Below are 19,550 nucleotides of genomic sequence, written 5' to 3'. Positions count from 1 at the left end.
TCCCAAAGTAGGGCTCAACAGTTGGGCTACAGAGATACCATTTACAAGGGATATTGATATAAAACAGTGTTAAGTGCATTAATTTTTTTCATGTCAGAAGGAAATCGTAAGAAAAAAATGATTTACAGGCCCATCTGTGTTTCAAACATTTCATTATCCATGTCAAACCATTGTCATCTGTCAGTGACATTCAAAATCCAAGAACAATCTGTTGTGTTCTGGTGGGGAAAAAGCAGCAGGAACCGATCCAGTGAGCATTTCCTCAAATTAGGGTTATTCATTTCTTGGAGCTTACAACCATACTGAGAGTAGGTATGTTTAAAGAAAGAAGAGAAAAAGCATAAAAAGGGCCAAATGGAGAGGAAAATGAGAAAAAAAACCTTAAGTGTAGATAACAGTTAGATTTCAAGCTATCTAGAAAGGAACAGAATCTCAAAAAGAAGAAAAAATCATGAAACCAACAACTTTATGAAAGTGTACAGAGAGAGAAAAAAATCAATTCATGCATAGTAAACATTAAGACACACTAAATTTTGAAAAACAACAGCAAAACCAGTTTTTCTCTATGTTGTCTCAAAAACTTAAAAAAAAAAAAAAAAGAATCTCAAGCATGCGCTTTGGTGAGCAATGCAAGCTGAGTGCCTGCCGGCATCAATGTTCACCTGGGCAAGCAAACTGGTGGTGATGGGATTCCTGAGAACTCCCTCCCTACCCCACATCAATTAGCCTCGTGTCCCTGACTGGATATAAAGCCTTTCGTTCATCTGAATAGCAAAGGATATTGCAAATACAGCAGTGATGGTCTTGTATGAACCACAAAGGAGATGTCATCCTACAAGAATAAAGTGTAAAGCCCACTCCTTCATTTTCGATGATGGGGAATATTTTTATACTTGTATTTTTAGCAAAGAGGATCTCTTTCCTTCCTCTACCCTCTGCCAGGCACACTCACTGAAGACAGACACACACACACAGATACACACAGACACAGACACACACACACACACACACACACACACATATCACAAGGTTTTCCCTTCAGGAAGAGAGGAAGTGGCCAATAGGCAGGAGCAGGAGAAAAATCCACTTTGAGGAAAGAAAACAAAAGATGAAGTTTTTGCCACTTGGTATTTTAGGAGGGAAATTGGCTTTTATGGCTGTATCAGTTTGCACCAGTTTGGCTCCAAATATTCAAGATACCTAATTCCATTCAACAATGGATTTTAATAGCTTTTTCTTTCAAAACTGCATAACATCTCATGCAACTTTTGCATGAGATCAGTGGTAGATTTTTAACTACCATAAATGATGTATTGATTCTTTTAGGTAACAATTTTGAATGTGAAACCATCCTAGAATTCTAAAAATGGAAATATAGCCATTTCTTCACCATTTATAGCCCAATACAACTTTCTTATTAAAATCACGTGTTTCTAAAGACCCTTAAAAATACATGTAAAATGCAACTCACATATCATCCATCATAGGGACCACTGAAGTTCTATTTCAAAAATATATCCTCTAATATTTTTCTTTTCTTAAGATTTTATTTATTGATTTGAGAGAGAATGAGAGATGGTGGGGGAGGGGCACGAGGTGGAAGAGAGACAGAGGGAGAAGCAGGGAGAAGCAGACTCCCTGCTTGGGGAGCCCTACTCCAGGCTCGATCCCGGGACTCTGGGATCATGACCTGAGCTAAGGGCAGATGCTTAACCAACTGAGCCATCCAGGCGTCCCTAATATTTTCATAGTACAAAAGTGTCACATATTATAGGACACAGATGAATACTATCTTGACTAGAATTAAGTAACAGAAACAGACTATAAAAAGAGATCTGCGAACAAATATAGACCTCTTAGGTGTTGCTAAAAATATTTTTTTTAAGATTTATTTATTTATTCATAAGACACACACACACACATACACACACACATATACGCAGAGGAAGAAGCAGGCTCCATACAGGAAGCCCGATGTGGTACTCAATCCCAGGACTCTGGGATCACGTCTTGAGTCAGAGGCTGACGCTCAACTGCTGAGCCACCTACAGTGTTGCTAAAAATCTTGATGGGGGCAGCCCTGGTGGCTCAGCGGTTTGGCACTGCCTTCAGTCCAGGCCATGATCCTGGAGACCTAGGATCGAGTCCCACGTCGGGCTCCCTGCATGGAGCCTGCTTCTCCCTCTGCCTGTGTCTCTGTTTCTCTCTCTCTGTGTGTCTCTCATGAATAAATAAATAAAATCTTAAAAAAAAAATCTTGATGGGATTTACCTGATTTTGCAAAATAATATAAAGAAAGAATTATATACTTTTTTACTTATTACACAATACTACAAGGGATGTCCAATTAAAAATATATGTAATCAAAGATAATAGAGATCTACAGTTTAGTTAATTTAAGGTTTAACACAATGATTTTTAAAAAGTCATGTCTGGTCTTATGTTCTTAATGCTCTTAGTACAACCTATCAATAGTTATTCAGAAGATGATTCCCTTAAACAAAGCTTTTTTTGCTTGAGGAATGCACAGTGTTCCAGGAACTATTCAGTAACCAAATATAATTATATAACAACAAAATGATACTATCTGATTCTAGAGGATGAAAACTTGTGATGGGTTGTTCAAATACATTTCTATGTATGTTTAAGATAATAAGAGTAAAGAAAAAAATTAGAAATTCTGTCTGATTTGGGATGGCTGGGTGGCTCAGCAGTTGAGTGTCTGCCTTTGATCACTCAGGGCATGATCCTGGGGTACTGGGATCAAGGCCCACATTGGGCTCCCCAGGAGCCTGCTTCCCCTATGCCTCTGTCTCTGTCTCTTTGTCTCCCATGAATAAATAAACAAATAAATAAATAAATAAACAAACAAACAAAATCTTAAAAAAAAAGAAATTTTGTCTGATTCATTTAAATGGAAGGCAACAAATTATTACCTATAAAATACTTGAAATGGTAAATATAAAACCTTGACTTCAAAGTATTCTAAAGTGGCTTACCTCTAGAGTCCCCTATTTATGGATTTTGAAGTGAAAAGTTGTATAGATTTAAATTAAGCACAATCAACTCTCTAATTCTGGAAGAATCTCTGGTTAGATTTTTAAAAATCCAAATCCCCAGCAACTTGGGCAGTTGTCTAGTGAATAGCAAGTATCTTTCCCAGTGACTGTTTTTTTTTTTTTCAGATAATCATTTCTCTTTTCATCTGATTTGTTTGACTCAGCTATACTTTCCCATGCTTCACAACTAGAATAGACTAATTTTTAAGGAAAATACCAAGTGTTTATTTTTGAGAATCACTAGTTAGGTAGCTTTGAAATACCAGGCACCTTATAAGTACAAAACATTGGGGAGGAAGGACAAGATCAACTACAAGTCATAAAGTGAATGAAGAAAAATATATGATCCAAATTTTCTGCTAAATGATACTATATTTAAATGTTATTTTCCCTTACTCTATCAATCCTTAAAACTACAGTTGTTATTTGTCTTTTTTTTAAAACTAGCTCTAACTTATCTTAGTTGACCACCAGCGAGGATCCAGGTCATGTCATTGACTATGAAATGACATCAACTATCTCATGTTTGGCAACAATTACAATGCAAAGATATAGGGAAGCTATTTGCTTTCTTCCAGCATTACTGGGGTTTCTGTGTTATATGTAAAAGAGAAATGAACATGGGCCCCAGGGACTCGATCATTGATTTTAAAAATAAAATTATAGAAGACATGATTTACCTAGCTGCTTAGACCTTCTAGTAAGGTCAAAGAGGCACCTGAGTTATTGGCTTCATACTGATTGGTTTAGTAAGAAAAATGATAAAAGTGCGTATCTCTGAGGTTCTAGAAATTATATTACATTATGTACACATATATAGTAGAGGGGAGACAGAGAGAAAGAGAGAGAGAGAATTCATATTGAATATTTGTGTGTATACATATCTTTACCTGGGCCAAACTATCCTTACTCTTTGCACAAAGCTATCCACAACCTGCCTATTTGATTGTACAGCCACTAAAATACAGACTACCTTGAAACATCAACCTTTTTATCTTACAGAGGGTCTGTCTTTATAAAGTCACTCACTCCTTTAAAGAATGTTCCCTAAAGATCAGTTAAAATATAAACATTACCTGAGTGCTGTAAGAAATTAGCCCATTAAGCACCTACTGAACATAAGAGTAGGTACTAGTTTCTCACATTAGTTAGCTATCACCTAAAGGAGGGGAAAAAAAATAAAGAGTCTGACAAAATGAGATCCAAGAGAACTGGCCCAGATCTGGAAGCAGATGCAAGGGCATGAACCAGACAAATTTCATAAATCCTGTGGATGCAGGCTTGCCTTTGTGATAAAACCCTGTTATGAAATAAGATGGGCACCCATATGTCATCTGGGTCACTGGAACGATCTAGAGCAAAAGCTAAAAGTCCCTATTCTTGTCCCATTGTGGCTTCAGTCTGGAAGGTGGAGCATACGTACTGCAGAACAGGATGGCAGGAAAAGAGAGAATATGCGTAAAGAAGAGTTAGCCTTCCATTACTGATATGTGGCTTTTAAGCAGGGGTATTGGGAAAAAACACAGAGGTACAATGTCTTTAGCACCCGGATGTTGCAATGCTACCTCAATGTGCTGTAACAGATCACCGTAGCTAGGAAAAATTCATTTTGACTGAAAGATGGCTGAGCAAGTTCAGAAATAATTATTCTGAATTTCTAGACCCTCAATAGTAAATGTAAGTAAAAACATCAGGTGAAAGTAGCTATAAGGAAATAAGTCCATTAGTTCACTGAAGAGAAAGAAGCAAATTTCAAAACAGGTACTATTAAGTTCCCTACAATAATTATAAAAGCAGCTATTAAGTTAACATATGGTAAACACTACCTGACATCAAGTGCTTCACCTGTATAAATTCATTAAATCCTCCCAACAACCTTATGAGATATGTTCTGTTAGCATCACCAACCACATTATTTGAATGAGGAAAGCAGACTCAGAGAGGTAAAGTAACCAGCCTGAGGCCACCCAGGGAGTAAGTGGCAGAGCTAGGATTCAAATCCAAGCAGCCGGGATCCCTGGGTGGCACAGCGGTTTGGCACCTGCCTTTGGCCCAGGGAGCAATCCTGGAGACCCGGGATCAAATCCCACGTCGGTCTCCCGGTGCATGGAACCTGCTTCTCCCTCTGCCTGTGTCTCTGCCTCTCTCTCTCTCTCTCTCTCTATGTGTGACTATCATAAATAAATAAAAATTAAAAAAAAAAATCCAAGCAGCCTGGTGTCAGAGTGCCTGGCCCTGACCCAGTATGCTCTGCTGCCTCTGTAGACATTCCTGATGGGCCCGTTAAAAACCAGAGAAAGGAAGTGAATATAGAAAGAAAGGACTATCCAAAGCTTATATAAAGATAAGCAGAAATAATATGGATAAGTGAATTATGAAGTAAATAACCCTCTCTACTAGATTAAAATAAAAGGACAGGGTGTCTTTTTTTCTATTTTTATCACAGGCTGAAAAGTACTGACCAAAAAACCTATGAAATTGTTTCATTGGAAGTTCCATTAAGGCACTATCCAACATAAATGACTATTTCCTATTGTACTGAAATTTACTAATCATCCCACACTGCTGTCTCTTTGATGACAAAATGCCACCAACACTGTCAGTATGACTAATGAAGTCCATATTTACAATCTGAAGTCCTAGAATGAGTTTTCAGTTTTATGAAAAATTAAGATCTAAATGAAGGGTAAATGTCATTGTGGAAATATCCAATGTGCAAGATTCACAGAGATGATGACATTACTGAAAATTTCCATCACCCCAGTTAACAGTTTTCATATAGGCTCTTTGTGTCACCTTCTCACCAAAATTCAACAAATCATCTTCATGAGATGTTAAGACTTGTATCGAGTGCCTCACTCAGGAGAGAAGCCGTTCTTCTGGGGACACCAAACGGCTATCAGAATGTATTTATCTCATAAGCACGATGATGAGGTTAGAGTAGTAATGCTGAGCAGTAATGTGGGGCGACAAAATACAGTTCTGATGAGCCATACCTAGCTCCTTCTGTATGTTGTCAGGGACTCCTGTAATAGTCTTTCTCCTTTTGACTTTCTTCGGTCGTCTTACCAGAGTGTCTGTGTAAATTAGAGACCGCCGAAGACTGGCCTGGCGATCGAAATTCTCCCCTAATATAGAGTAGTAGAACAAGCAAAGCAATGTTATTTTCAAGCAAGCCGACACCATGCACTTTCTTCCAGAAGCTTGTTGTAAAATGATCAGAAGGTATTAATAATGATGTTAGCCAGTCATATGATGATGAATAAATGCTGAAGGGCAAAAATAGGAAGGAAAGCACATTATCATCATAAGGCTGTTTTTTTTTTTTTTCCCATTTCCAGTGTGTGTCCTTCCAAAGGAAACACCTTGATCTCATTTGCAAATGAGGTGGGGTAACAAGTGCAAATCTGTTAATAACACACTTGAACAGTGTTTCTGTGCTATTTTAAAAATTGGGTCATTTTGGAAGTGTTTTACATAGGCTCTCTGGTCACTGAAATCACTCTTTATATCAGTGTACATAGGACGGAAATGGGCATATTGTGTTCATTTGGTTATCTCTAGAGAGCAATATAATGTCTTATCCTATGTGATGATACAAATAGCTTAATCAAGAATTCTTGTATGAAGAGCTTTTTCTTTCAGTCAGGGTGGATGATAATTTGGACAGGCTGTAGTAATTGCTGTGGTGTGAGATACAACTATAATGACCAATAAAAAGCCTTATAATGATAAAGTACTTTTACCACAATGAGACCCAGTAGCACTGCTGTTGTTAAAGCTGAATTGCTTTCTCTGTTTCATAATCACCTTTTACAATTGCTCTTAATTCAGACATTTCTGGTAATTTTGCAATCAAACCTAGAATGCTACGTCTACAGGACTTTTTTATCTCTAGATTGTGAGCTTGTGTGACTAACACACCAATGGGATACCATAAAATAATATAGTATCAGTTATTGATTGGTCTGCTTTAAATTATTTGTGAGTTTAATAAAGAAAGTTTTATAGCACTATCTTTGTTAAATGGTTATTCTGCTTAAAAAGAGATTTTAAAAATACATAGGTACACAAATTATATACTTCCATCATTCTTATGTTGTAAAAAAAAAAAAAGTATAAAAACATTCACTCTTTTTAGCAATACTGACACATGTTCAAAGTAAATATGTTGTAAATCAGTGAACTCTCTATTTAAATAGGAAAATCTAAACAGAAGATAAAAGACCTGGATAATCAAAGCACATTTCACCTATGAAGGAACAAGCATAAATAAATGCTTTCAACTTTGAAAATGCTTGCAACTTTGTTCCTAATGGAGAAAACTAGAAATGACTGAGAGAAGACAGTGAAACACCAGAAGGTACCATCACTGTGATAAATACATCACTCTGTGCAATAGCATATATGGTGCTTCTAAGGGGCAAGTCATGACTTCCATGGTTCATTAGTTTCCTGCAGCAGAGGAAGACAATTTCCTTGTATCAAGGCATTAAGAACAGACAAAACATTAATAGTTGCATTTAGTCTCTAGTTTTGCTTCCTAAAAAACAAAACAGAAACAAAAGATAAACCACCCAAACTCCAAGGAAATTGAGAAAACATAAGAATGGCATCTAAGACAAATGTCATTAAAGGCATCATCAAACTCTCCATCTTGCATCATGACCCAAGAAGTCTGTCCTCTTGGTGGACTACACATTTCTTGAGGGCAGTACCATGATTTACAGAACTTAGCAACCCTGTGTCACTCAGCTTGATGCCTGACACAAAGTAGGTATTTAATAAATGCCTGTTGAGAGGAATTGAATCACTTCCCTTCATTGAAAAACAGCCTTAGTCATGGTTACCACTTAGAAATAAACTTTAGCTAACTCAGATTAGTACAAAGCCAGTTTGTCAAAACTGTTGAAGCAGGTTTACCCACTCTATTTATTTCCAGGTGGAAGACTTGTTATTCCACAGGGCAGAATATGAAACCTAGGCATATATACATTTCATTTGAAACATTTTTTTTTTTCTCTTCAATTCCCAGAACAGGATGAGTCCCTACAGGACTATGACTAAAGGGATTAAATTGATTTTCAGGCTGGCAGCTCATTGTGCTAATGTTCTACCTCTATGCCTGGCCAGCTTTGCTCTGGATGTGAAATAGTATATTTATTGACATTTCTTTTCCCTACTGAACCGACTAAGAAATCAAAGTAGAGTGTCAATGTTCATCCAAATAAGCGAACATATGACAATTCTCTATAGGAAGCTACACTTTAGTCTCAAAGTTTTCTAGGGCCTCAGAAATATAATATTTAAAGAGCAGGAAGCTATATAACCCATGCCAGTTTGCTAAAAGTGAAGAATTTAAATGTAATGCTTCTTTATATCACAATATCAGGAAAATTCATCTCTATAGGAAATATATGTGTATGTATGTGAACACATGGACCAGAACACAGATCAATAAATATATAATTAGGCATTATATTTAATTATTATACTTCTGAAACTGTTGATCACTCAATTAAAAGTAAATTGCACTTCAAGATAACTCATATTGCTCACTTCATTATTGTTTGCCTTCCCTATGTGGCATCTGAAGGACACTTTTAAACTCCGTGTAATTCATATCCATTTAGTAGTCATTAATAGGAGAAAATTACAGCTCAAAGAAATGGCACTGTCTACTGTTGTTAGAACACATTTCATTGCAAATAATTCTTTATTTCTAAAGCTATAGGTACTCTGTTTTACATTTTCTAACTTCAGGATAATGCATTTATCCTAATTCCATTAAGGACTGCCATATTTCATAGCACAGTCTTATTATATTACTTCTGAGGCATTTAATCATATATAATGTAATTATGTTTCTGCTGCATTTAATCAATCAAAAAATGTAATGCGTTTTCTTATAGAAGATATGTGTCCACATATTCCATAGAGTAATAAACACACTTTATTATGAAACACGGCTATTTATAAAAACAATCTTAAAAATATATCATCTAGGTGTATGAGAATCACATTCGGGAAGATCAGCAATGTTATCTGCCAAGAAAATGGAATAAAATACTATACTATTCCTTTAGCGATAAGTACAGTCAATGTGGAAAAATGTACATGGAATTTAAAATAATTCATGCACTTATTTACTAAATTTCCCTGGAATTCAAAATAAGTGTAATTTTTATTCTAAATGTAATTTTTAAAACAACTGTAAGGTTTAAAAAAAAATCTTCATTAACTATCAAAATCTACAACCTTTCTAATAGCAGTCAACAGCAGTAGCAGTGGCTTCAGAAGTACAGCAAGGGTGCTGTGGTTTTTCATCCTAATTTCTTATGAAAATTCATTCTTATTGGTCACCTAGTTTTTTAGGTTCTGGCCCAAGAGGCCATGCTTTGTATGGACTGATTATCAATGATAATTATGAGTAATCTGCTTCACTTGAACACTCTGTCCAATGTTAACTCTTAACCCATCTATTTTTTTACTTGGTATGCCCCTCCCCACCCCAAACCACTGACCTATCTTCTTTGTGGGCTATGGAACTGATAAAGCAGGACAATTTTGACTTTTAATCTTTAACAACTCCTCTAAGTTTGTGAAGTATTGCCTTTGAGCTTTATGTACCTTGCTATTTGTCCCCTTAAATATCACAGATGATTAAAATCTAAGCAAAAAATTCTAAAAGAACTTGAATTTCATGTTTGGCAATATTCATACTCCAACTTAAATATAACATATTCTAAAAATTTTATATTCAGAAGGAAGTGATTTTTATTTGAAGATTGTAGAATTCAAATAATGGGGATCAAAATATAATTTTACCATCCTATTAACTTTAAAACAATATTTTTATAATTTTTACTGTTAATTCACTTGATATTCTTACTTTAAGCAATGTTTCCCTTTTTCTACTTAAGACAAAAAGGTAAGAAAATCGATCATTTGGAAATATCACAAAACTGTTATTTTCTCACTTTCATAACTACAACATAAAATAGCCCTTTAGAAAAGAAACATCATTCTTTTCTTACCTAGGAGGACCATGTTTAGAAAATGTTTTCAAAAAAGTAATTTAATGAAACTCCCCCCCCACACACACTTTTGATGAATTCCATGATATCAACCTTTGGTAACACAAGCAAGAGATATTTCATGCGCATGCACATATGTAAGTTTTAGTATTCCTTTCAAAGAGCAGGAAGCTGGACTACAGCTATTTTTATCTTTGATGTATAAATGAAATGCTAAGAGCATATAACAAACAAAAGCCCAAGTCATTCTCCCAAGTACACTTAGAAACCGAGCTGCATAGCAAAGCATACCAGTTATGTTAATGGCAACCACATCAGCCTGGACTGTCTGGGCTTGCTGTCGCATCTTCTCTTCTGGTGTTGGCAAAGGAAGTGACTTGGTCCAGTTCGTTTGAGTATTAAGGTCAGAGAAGTCACTTGAGGTTGGCGTTTTAGGTCTCCTGATGGAAATAAGTCTTTCTTCTTCTGATGAAGAAACAGAACACTGCAGGGAAAAAAGTAAGAAGACAGTGTGTAAATAGCTGGCAGAAACATTTAAAAGTACATTTCTTATTTAGAAAAAAAAAAAAAACGGATTTAAAGCAAGCCCCCTACTCCCCCGCAAAAGGTCACATTTAGGAAAGAAGCAGTGATTTGCAAGAAAACTGCTCTTCATCATCTAGACCATGACCTGTTATACATATGATTCGCACAGTGGCCTTAATCTCTAAACCACGAGGACTGAAAAGGGTTTTGCTGACCCACAATATCTTTTCCGTTCTTCCTGTTTTTTCTATATTTACTATGGTCAGAAAGCTTATGGATTTAGTTTACCACCAGAAGCCTAGAAAAACATCATGGCTGTGGCCAGCGGTTTACATTTTTATTAAAATTTTGTTTGCTCAAAGTAATTTCTAGCCTCAATCTTATTTCTCTAAGGCACTGACCTCAAGGAACATTTCTGACATGATAAGCTATTGTTACTCAACTATGTGTGCTCTTCTGAAACCATTTACACGGGAAAAATCAGTGTGAAATTGTTAAATTCTAAGAAGCTGACTGAAGCTCTGCTCTGAGGCTTATCAGAATTCCATGAAAACATTTCTGGCAGTGTCTGTTTTGATACAGATTAACATCCTAACTGGAGAGCTCTTCTTCAATACCTTTCTTCCCATAACATCTTAAAAAGCATAAGCAAGAAAGTTGTTTTGGCAAGCATTTTATGATGGACTTTATTTAAGAATAAAGAGTCAATGAACCTTTCCAAGGGAACATCTGTGTAACCAGCACCCAAATCAGTTTAACATTCCCCTCCCAAAAACACAGAGCCCCAAGCAAGGGTAACTACTCTCCTGACTTGTAACCTATGGCTTTATTTGCCAATATTTGTCCCAAAGAGAATTGTGATGTATGTTCTCTTTTATAACTTACTTCTTTCATTCAATATTATGTTTGCGAGAATTCATCTATCTTTCAAAAGCAGGCATTGATACCTTTCTGGATTTAATGCAAGTTTCTAAGAGGACACTGGTAAGATTCTTACAGAAATGCATTTGTTAGAAATTTCAACCACTTAGAAGAACACTGTCATCACTCTTCATTGCTATTGGGTTCAGCTTACTGCAAAATATCTATATCTATTCTACAACTACCAGCCCTCCACAGATTTGAAAAAGACTAGTGAAGAACCAAGAAAAATAGTTTAGTGTTGGGCATAGGGTCTAGACCAAGAATCCAAAGACTGGAGTCAATTCACTTTATACCTGCCAGACAAGTGATCTTCAGACGTTTCCTGAACCTAATTTTCCTTTGCTGTAAAATGGGATTATACATTTACTTCCTGAATCCCCCAAAAAGCTACTCTTAAGACCTAATGAGATAATATCTATGAAAATGTCTGACTGGGAATGAAGGTGGTGGCCATAATAACGGGACTTTTGGAAAAGAGAATCATGAATTGACAAGCACCCAAGTTTCTCTTTTATTGCAAAGACACTACCAATAATAAAGGTGTTGTGGAAATAGTATAAAATAAAACATTATTAAACATCTCTGTTTTTGACTTTATATTCTTGATATATAAAGCATGTAATCTGATATTGTTTCTTCTCTACCTAAGGAAAATGTGAAATAATATTTGTAATTAAACTGACAAATAAATATATTCAACTTATGACAAGCATGTTATAGACATCTGATTGTGATACTAAATTATACCATATCCATTCATGTTTGATCCACTTCTGGGAAAATGGTTATGATTCCTACAGATCCTTGAAAGACAATCAAGGGAATTTTGTGGTCAACATGGCAGCTAAGCCATAGTAATATAAATAATTTCCAGCCTTTCTGCACTTGTAACACTCTTATTAAATTTGACTTATATATTCTCTATCCTTAAGATGCGGACCCATACACACTTATACTCTCTCTCACACATACACACACACACACACAAGTAAATTAAAACCAATTTCATATGAGTATTTCGTGAGTTTCTGATGTTGCTGATGGAAATTCAATTTAGTAAATTAGAAGGTTACTCCAATTTTTTGATGTACAGATAGAAATAATTTTTCAGGTAATCTTGAAATATGACACAAACCTTGAAGGCCACATGAAGCAAATCCTAACCAAACAGGTTTACCAGCAAGAAAGGAAAGCTATAGCTTGACAGAGAATAAATAGCATGGTGACACCCTGCAGAGCAGGTTCCCTTTACTATGTGACTTCTGCCAAGGGAGCTGGTGAAGCACTGTTCACAGTTTGTGTGCATCTCAATGGCACTCATCAGCCCTAGTAACCTACTTTGCTTTTAGTTGGCTGATAGTGTCAGGATTGACAACTATCACAATGAAATAATACTTCAGTTTAGCCTTGTTGCCATGGAATAATCACCAGGAATAGCTCCAGCATGACAACTTTCAAAAGTAATCTATTTTATTAAGTGTTCCCTTCGTTTGCAAGAACATTTCCCAAGCATGCCACAGAATAAACTATATGCAAATGTGACTACTATGCAGTGCTACAACTTACTAAGAAAAATTAAAACCAGGACAGTAATGACTTCTAGAATAATCTGACTCCTATCCCTCCTAGCATTTGAAAATACAGCAAGGGGCACAGGAAAAACCTCCTGCATCTCAATGGCAGAACACATCATAATTACTCCATTAAGATAGATACTGTAATGCTCTGAATGATTACATTTGCCTCTTAAGTGGTCCCCAGCTTCTGTCTACCCTCCTGTTCCAACAGTCTGTTTCTCAACACGGAGGCCAGAGGGTTCTTTTTAAAATTTATGTCAGATCAAGTTGCTCCTCTGCTCAACCCCATCAATATCCTTACTATGACCTACAAGACCCTATGTGGTCTGCCAAGAGCCCACTGCTATCTTCTGAACTAAATTACTATTCATTCCACCCCTTACTCTATTCCAGCTGTACCACCCTTTCCATGCACTTTCTTGTATGTATCATGCACACTCCTGCCTCAGGGCCTTTGCAATTGCTGCTCCCATTGTCTGACATGCTCTTTCCTGAGACATCTACATCTTATTTTTCTTTGGGTGTTTATTCAAGAGTCTCCTTCTTGTTGAGGTCTTAGCTTTTCAGCATCCCTAAAACTTCAACTCCTCCCCTCTCTGCTTTTTCTCTTTAGTACATATCACAAGCATATATGTATTTTAGTTATTTATCTTATTTCTCCCATGAGAACATAAGTTCCAGAAGCTTTAAATCAGAATCACATAGAACCTTGGCAGAATGTTAGCTAAATAACTGATTGCTATGTGTCTCACTCTGGGATGCAGACTTTATAGAAATGGGTTATCTCATTTTAATCTTTATAGCATTTGCCTCATTTTATATATAAGGAAATGGAGTAAAGTTAAATGGAGTAAAGTACTTTTGGGAAGTACACATGTAGACAACTGGGATTAGAACCCAGACTTAACCCCAGAGTCTCTGCTGTAAAATAACAACCTGGCAATATTTGCAATAAGTTACTAGGTTGTCTTATCTAAAGATTAAATCTCCATTTTTAGCTCTTATTCAAGAACAAACTTTTCAAAAATCTATAGACCCAAAAGTGTGGTGTAATGGGAGGGGCAGTACACACTGGAGTATAACATTAAGTAATCAGCATCTTGGCTCTGTCATTTACTAGTTGTAGGTTTTGAGCATAACTCAAAGTGCTCAAAAAAGAGTAACTCAAATAGCTTCAACCATGCTTCATATTAATGGAATCCCTTGATATGAAGTGAATTATTTGTTTATACCTTGGTTTCAGAACTTAACTGCAGTTTTTAAGTCTGTCTGTTGGTCAATAATGTTCGCCATACCCCTACCTTAGTCCTGGAAGGAATAGAAAGTCACAAATGAAACAAGAAGCCATAATTCCTTGTGCCAGAATACTGAATTTAGAAAGGGAGACCACCGACCACAACAACAGTGGTCTTGTAGATTTTGGATGCTGTAAGCCTGCACTTCAGAGACTCATAAGTCCTGTCTGGAAATCAAACAAGCTCCCACCAGATGGACAGAGGAGCCTGGAATATGGTCTCTTTGGCAGCTGGCCAACTTACCAAAAAGTGGGCTTAACTGCGAATCACAGACTAGCCAAGGCTTTTTTAAAAAATCTGCTATGCTCTTAAAAATTAGAAACTGGAATTATAACCAGACCTAAATTTAGCATTCATTTAGTAATCATTACGTGAAAATACAGAACAGATGAAACTATATAGAGCATTATTTAAGAGGATGTCAACATATTATATATATTCCATCCCTTTTTGCAGGACACTTTCTCAGTTTTCGGTGTTTTTCTTTCCAGAATTAAATCTCTCTTGGGTTGACTCTTGGTTTTCAAGATTTTAGATGGTTTTATAAGGTGTCAAAACTTCTACAGTGTTTTTTGGCTATATGCTCCTTCTACCTTCAATATATTTAGACACAAAAGATCCTGACTTAATTCTGTTCTCTCCTGTTCCTCTTTTCCCCTTTGGACCCAACAACAACCAAAAAAGCAGGGGTGGTAGAAATGGATCTTTCAGAAGCACAGTTCATGGTTCATCCAGAAACTCTATGATGGCCAGGTAGTGGTATCAATATCCACATTATTCAATAACTTTAATTTATTTCCTTTTCTCCCCATCAGTGTATTAGCCCATTTATCCCAAAGCTAGTCCCTTTATCAATACTACACGTTGAATTAAAATACTGTGAATTTAAATTATTGCATTAAGTGATCTTTTCCTTAAAATAACAGAAAATACTTAATTAGAACATAAATGTTTAAAGTGATGTAGTATTTATTTTTAATAATCTTTTAATTTTAATAAATGACATACAAAGTATATAACATAATGAATAGTTCAGAACTTACTACCCAACTCATGACTTACATAAAGTATTACCAATAACTGCATCTACCTCCATGCTTCCCCCAAAGTAACTACTCTCCTGAATTATGCATTAATCATTCCTTTACTTTTTTTAATCTGTGTACAAATGTGTAAATTACATGTTTATATTTGCTTTGACTTTTATAAAAAATGGTTTCATTCTCTGTGTTGTGTTCTTCTGTTTCTAAGAGACATCCATGTTTTTGTGTGAGCCTACAGCTCATTCATTTTATGGGTATACATTCCATTCCAATACCATATTTATTTATTCACTCTTTTACTGATGGACAGTTGGGTTGTAAAAGATGTTCTTTCTGTTATCTCAACAATTATGAACTCCCATAAGAGAGAGGTGAGGAGGAGAAGGCTGTATTTAGGTCCAATTCCTCCATATACTCATTGTATAATTGTATAATTTAAATGTGTATTTATTTTATGTAAATTATATCTTAATAACACTGCTTTATTTTTTTAAGATTTTATTATTAATTCATGAGAGACAGAGAGAGGCAGAGACATAGGCAGAGGGAGGAGGCTCTATGCGGGGAGCCTGATACGGGACTCGATCCCAGGACTCCAAGATCACACCCTGAGCTGAAGGCAGATGCTCAACCGCAGAGCCATCCAGGAGTCCCAATAACACTGATTTAAAATAGAGATTTCAGTTTCAGTATTTTAAAACTATGTGACTTTAAGCAAATGATATAATTTCTCTAAAATATAGTTTCTTCATCTGTGATATGTGAACAGTCCAAGCTACCTCTCATGGTTGCAATAAGTACTAAATAGATTTACACATAGCATTAAGCCTAGTCTCTGGCTCCTAAACTTTTCTGCATGCTGGTGCTTGATTCCATACTGGGACATAACAGAGATACATAAATATCAACAAGACATGGATGTTATGCTCCCATTTAGAGGGGATGGCAGATATGAATAGAGCCCTATTCCAGTGTAATGGGATGTTTACAACATGGGGCAAGCTACTAGAGACACTCACTGGTTTGAATGCATAAAGGCCTGGAAAAATGACAATTCTCAATCTTCTCATTCTTGCTTGCAAGATACAAAGTAACAAGATGTCCCAAACTGCAGAGCACTGGAATTAGCATAGATCCTCTCTGTGTTCCCACCATGCCCTGAAGTTATTCACACAGAGAGATCCAGTACAAATGACTACATCTTGAGGCATCATAAGTGTTTTCTAGACCATAAACCACCCTAGGTCAGGCACTATGTCTGTATACTGAGACCAAGTAGCACCTAAATGGTTTTTTGAAAAAAAAAAAAAAAAAAAAAAAAAGTCATGAATGAAGGAATACCAGACAAGTCAATGGTGGAATGAAAAATGACAACAGCAGGCATAATGCGAAGGAATTTGGTTAATTTAGTAATCTTGCCTCTTTGTTCCACCAACATGGCACAAGAAAAAAAGAAAGTAGAGTATAAAGTGAGAGGCCTCACATTCATGTCCACCCTGACGCACTCTAGCCACGTGCTCTTGGGAAAGTAATCTCATTAATTCTAAGTCTCGGATTCCAGATCATTAAAATGATAATAATGAATATGAAAACATTTCTTTCATAGTAGTTCCTGCGGAAAAGGAGATATAACTTGTGAAAAAGTTTGGAAAATGTTCTAAACTGTTCTACCATTATTGCAAAGTTAGTAGTAATAGGGCTGCTAGTAGTTCTACTTAAAAATAACCTACAAAGACACAATGACCAGAAGTTTTGTAGTAGTTGCTAAAAACTCTCAAATTCATTGCTTTAGACCAGAAATTCTATGTGGGTGGAATAAGAGACAGGATAGAGGGAGTGGCCAAATTTCACTGTTCATAGAGTTATTTTCTTTACAGCTAGTGTGAGAAACCAAGCAGTTTAATAATACTTTACTAACCATTACTTGAGCATATTCTGTGTGCCAGGCACCATGCAAAGAATTTCATAAACAGTAATTAATTTCAACCTCACCACATCCCTCTCCGAGGTAAGTAAGTTAGCCATATAATTTATTATCAAATGAAAGTGAAGGGGGGTGCTATGAATAATTACACAGGATAGCAGCTGTAAACCAGGGCTGTCCTGAGCAAACTAGAACATGGGGCTTATAACTCATTACGGTGTGGAAACTGAAGCTCACAGAAGAGAAGCAATTTACCCAAAGCCACTCAGCTTCAACAGGTGGAAAAGGTGCCCCAAATCGGTGTTCTCAAGCATCGTGTTATATAAGCCTGTGACATGTGCAGTTACAGAGCAAGGCTACTGTCTGTCTTCTTCAAAGTCCTCCTTTGATTTAAATATCCCCCATCACTGAGGACTAATACAGAACCTGAAATGCCAGCTCAAAGAATAACAGGAAAGACAATTTGGGGTTCTATCAATACCATTAAAGCCAACCTTCTATTGCCATAATCCCAGTCTAACTTATGTGTTTTGGGGTTAATTTTACATAAGAGATTGAGTAACTCATGACTGACATCCTCTCTCCTGAGACAATGGGGCCTCTATGAATGTTTCCCTGATTCAGTGAACATATCATCAAATATAACCTCCAACAATGGCAGTTGAAGAAATCCCCTATCAACTCACAGGAAATGTTTTGGCATCTATAACTGAACTTCCTTTAAATACCTGAAAAACCTGTTTGGTAGTACCTGGTATGCATTGAAAACTGAAAGAACAAAGTCCGAAGACTGGATAGTACTAAAGCAATGACTTACCCTCTGATTTCACAGTTGAAAAAAAAAAAAGTATTTTGTAAGATTTCTAAATCCCTTTGCAGACAGCATTTTTCATGCAGCAGATTTATATATAATATGTATCGTTGGAAATATTTTAATTAATTTTCTTGCTACACTTTGAAAAGATACATGTGGGTATTATTGGCAAAACATAATTCCTTATCCCATAAGCAGGAGTCCTATTTGGTAAATGTTTTGCATTAGGATAACTATTCTAGAATAATTCTCTAGAATAAACATCTAGAACAGATGTCCCGTGGGTTCTTTGTTCTAATTTAAGTTTTTAGACTTTACCTTATTAGCAATTCTCATTTTAGGAGAGTGCTTCTATCCTAGCCACATAATAGATGCTTCATATCGTTGAATACAAATTAGATGCTTTTCATTCTATATTACTTCTTTTGCTGTCAGAGCATTTGTAGCCTAAGCACTTGTTGTTGTTAAGATTTTATTTATTTATTCATGAGAGACACACAGAGGGAGGTAGAGACATAGGCAGAATGAGAAGCAGGCTCCCTGGGAGCCTGATGTGGAACTCGATCCCAGGACCCCAGGATCATGACCTGAGTCAAAGATAGACAATCAACCACTGAGCCACCCAATTGTCCCCTAAGCACTTAAATTCTATGTAGTCCACTGTTCTCCTCATCATTTCCCAACCCCCCACTGTTTACTAAGGAAATACAAAGTAAAGTGTTTCGAGACACCTGGGTGGCTCAGCAGTTGAGCATCTGCCTTTGGCTTAGGTCGTGATCCCGGGGTTCTGGGATTGAGTCTTGCATCGGGCTCCCTGCAAGGAGCCTGCTTCTCCCTGTCTCTGTCTCTCTGCCTCTCTCTCACGAATAAATAAATAAAATCTTAAAAAAAATAAACAAAGTAAAGTGTTTCCCTAGAATTTTTCCTCAAATTTGACTTCTGTGTCTAAAATAACCCAAACTGTTAGAGTAACTTTTAAGAACATAAATTGCATTTAAGGGGTCTTGGTCTTAACACGGAGGCCATAAAATGCTGGCTCGGAGCCCCTTTAATAGTTACTGGACACCCACCTAATTTCAAATGCCAACCTGGTCATATACTGAATCCCATAAAGATTTATGTCTACTTTTGGACTTTATATTCTGTTTAACATTCTGTCCCACTGGTCTGCATTCAGGTTCCACACTGAATAATTCCTGACTCTTTTTAATACCTGGTGAGGCCAGTTCTCCTTCCTCATTGCTCCTCTATGTTACAGCTTTCCCAGCTATGACCCTTAGATTCCGCCTCTCTGGTTCTCTCCTCCTCCTCCCCCCATCCCTGAAATTAACTCTAAACCAAACAAAAACAAA

General features: G+C 36.4%; 1 protein-coding gene across 11 annotated transcripts in view; it reads right to left on the bottom strand.

Moving 5' to 3' along the window:
• The window catches only part of NHSL1 (NHS like 1), a 233,468-nt gene that overhangs the window by 11,013 nt on the left and 202,905 nt on the right, over positions 1-19,550 (bottom strand). For 6 of the 11 annotated variants that reach the window (XM_072719875.1, XM_072719853.1, XM_025997901.2 and 3 more), the window contains exons 4-5: positions 10,388-10,580; positions 6,056-6,187 (exon numbers count right to left, since the gene is read on the bottom strand). In XM_072719875.1, coding sequence (XP_072575976.1) covers positions 6,056-6,187; positions 10,388-10,580 — 325 coding nt within the window. The remainder of the gene's footprint in view (positions 1-6,055; positions 6,188-10,387; positions 10,581-19,550) is intronic. The other 5 variants (XM_072719820.1, XM_025997902.2, XM_072719871.1 and 2 more) reach the window with 1 other exon arrangement.

The sequence above is a fragment of the Vulpes vulpes genome, chromosome 1 (genome assembly GCF_048418805.1).
Source record: "Vulpes vulpes isolate BD-2025 chromosome 1, VulVul3, whole genome shotgun sequence".
Classification (NCBI taxonomy): Eukaryota; Metazoa; Chordata; class Mammalia; order Carnivora; family Canidae; genus Vulpes; species Vulpes vulpes.
The sequence above is the reverse complement of the archived record's forward strand: the minus strand, read 5'-3'. Positions and strand labels throughout refer to the sequence as shown.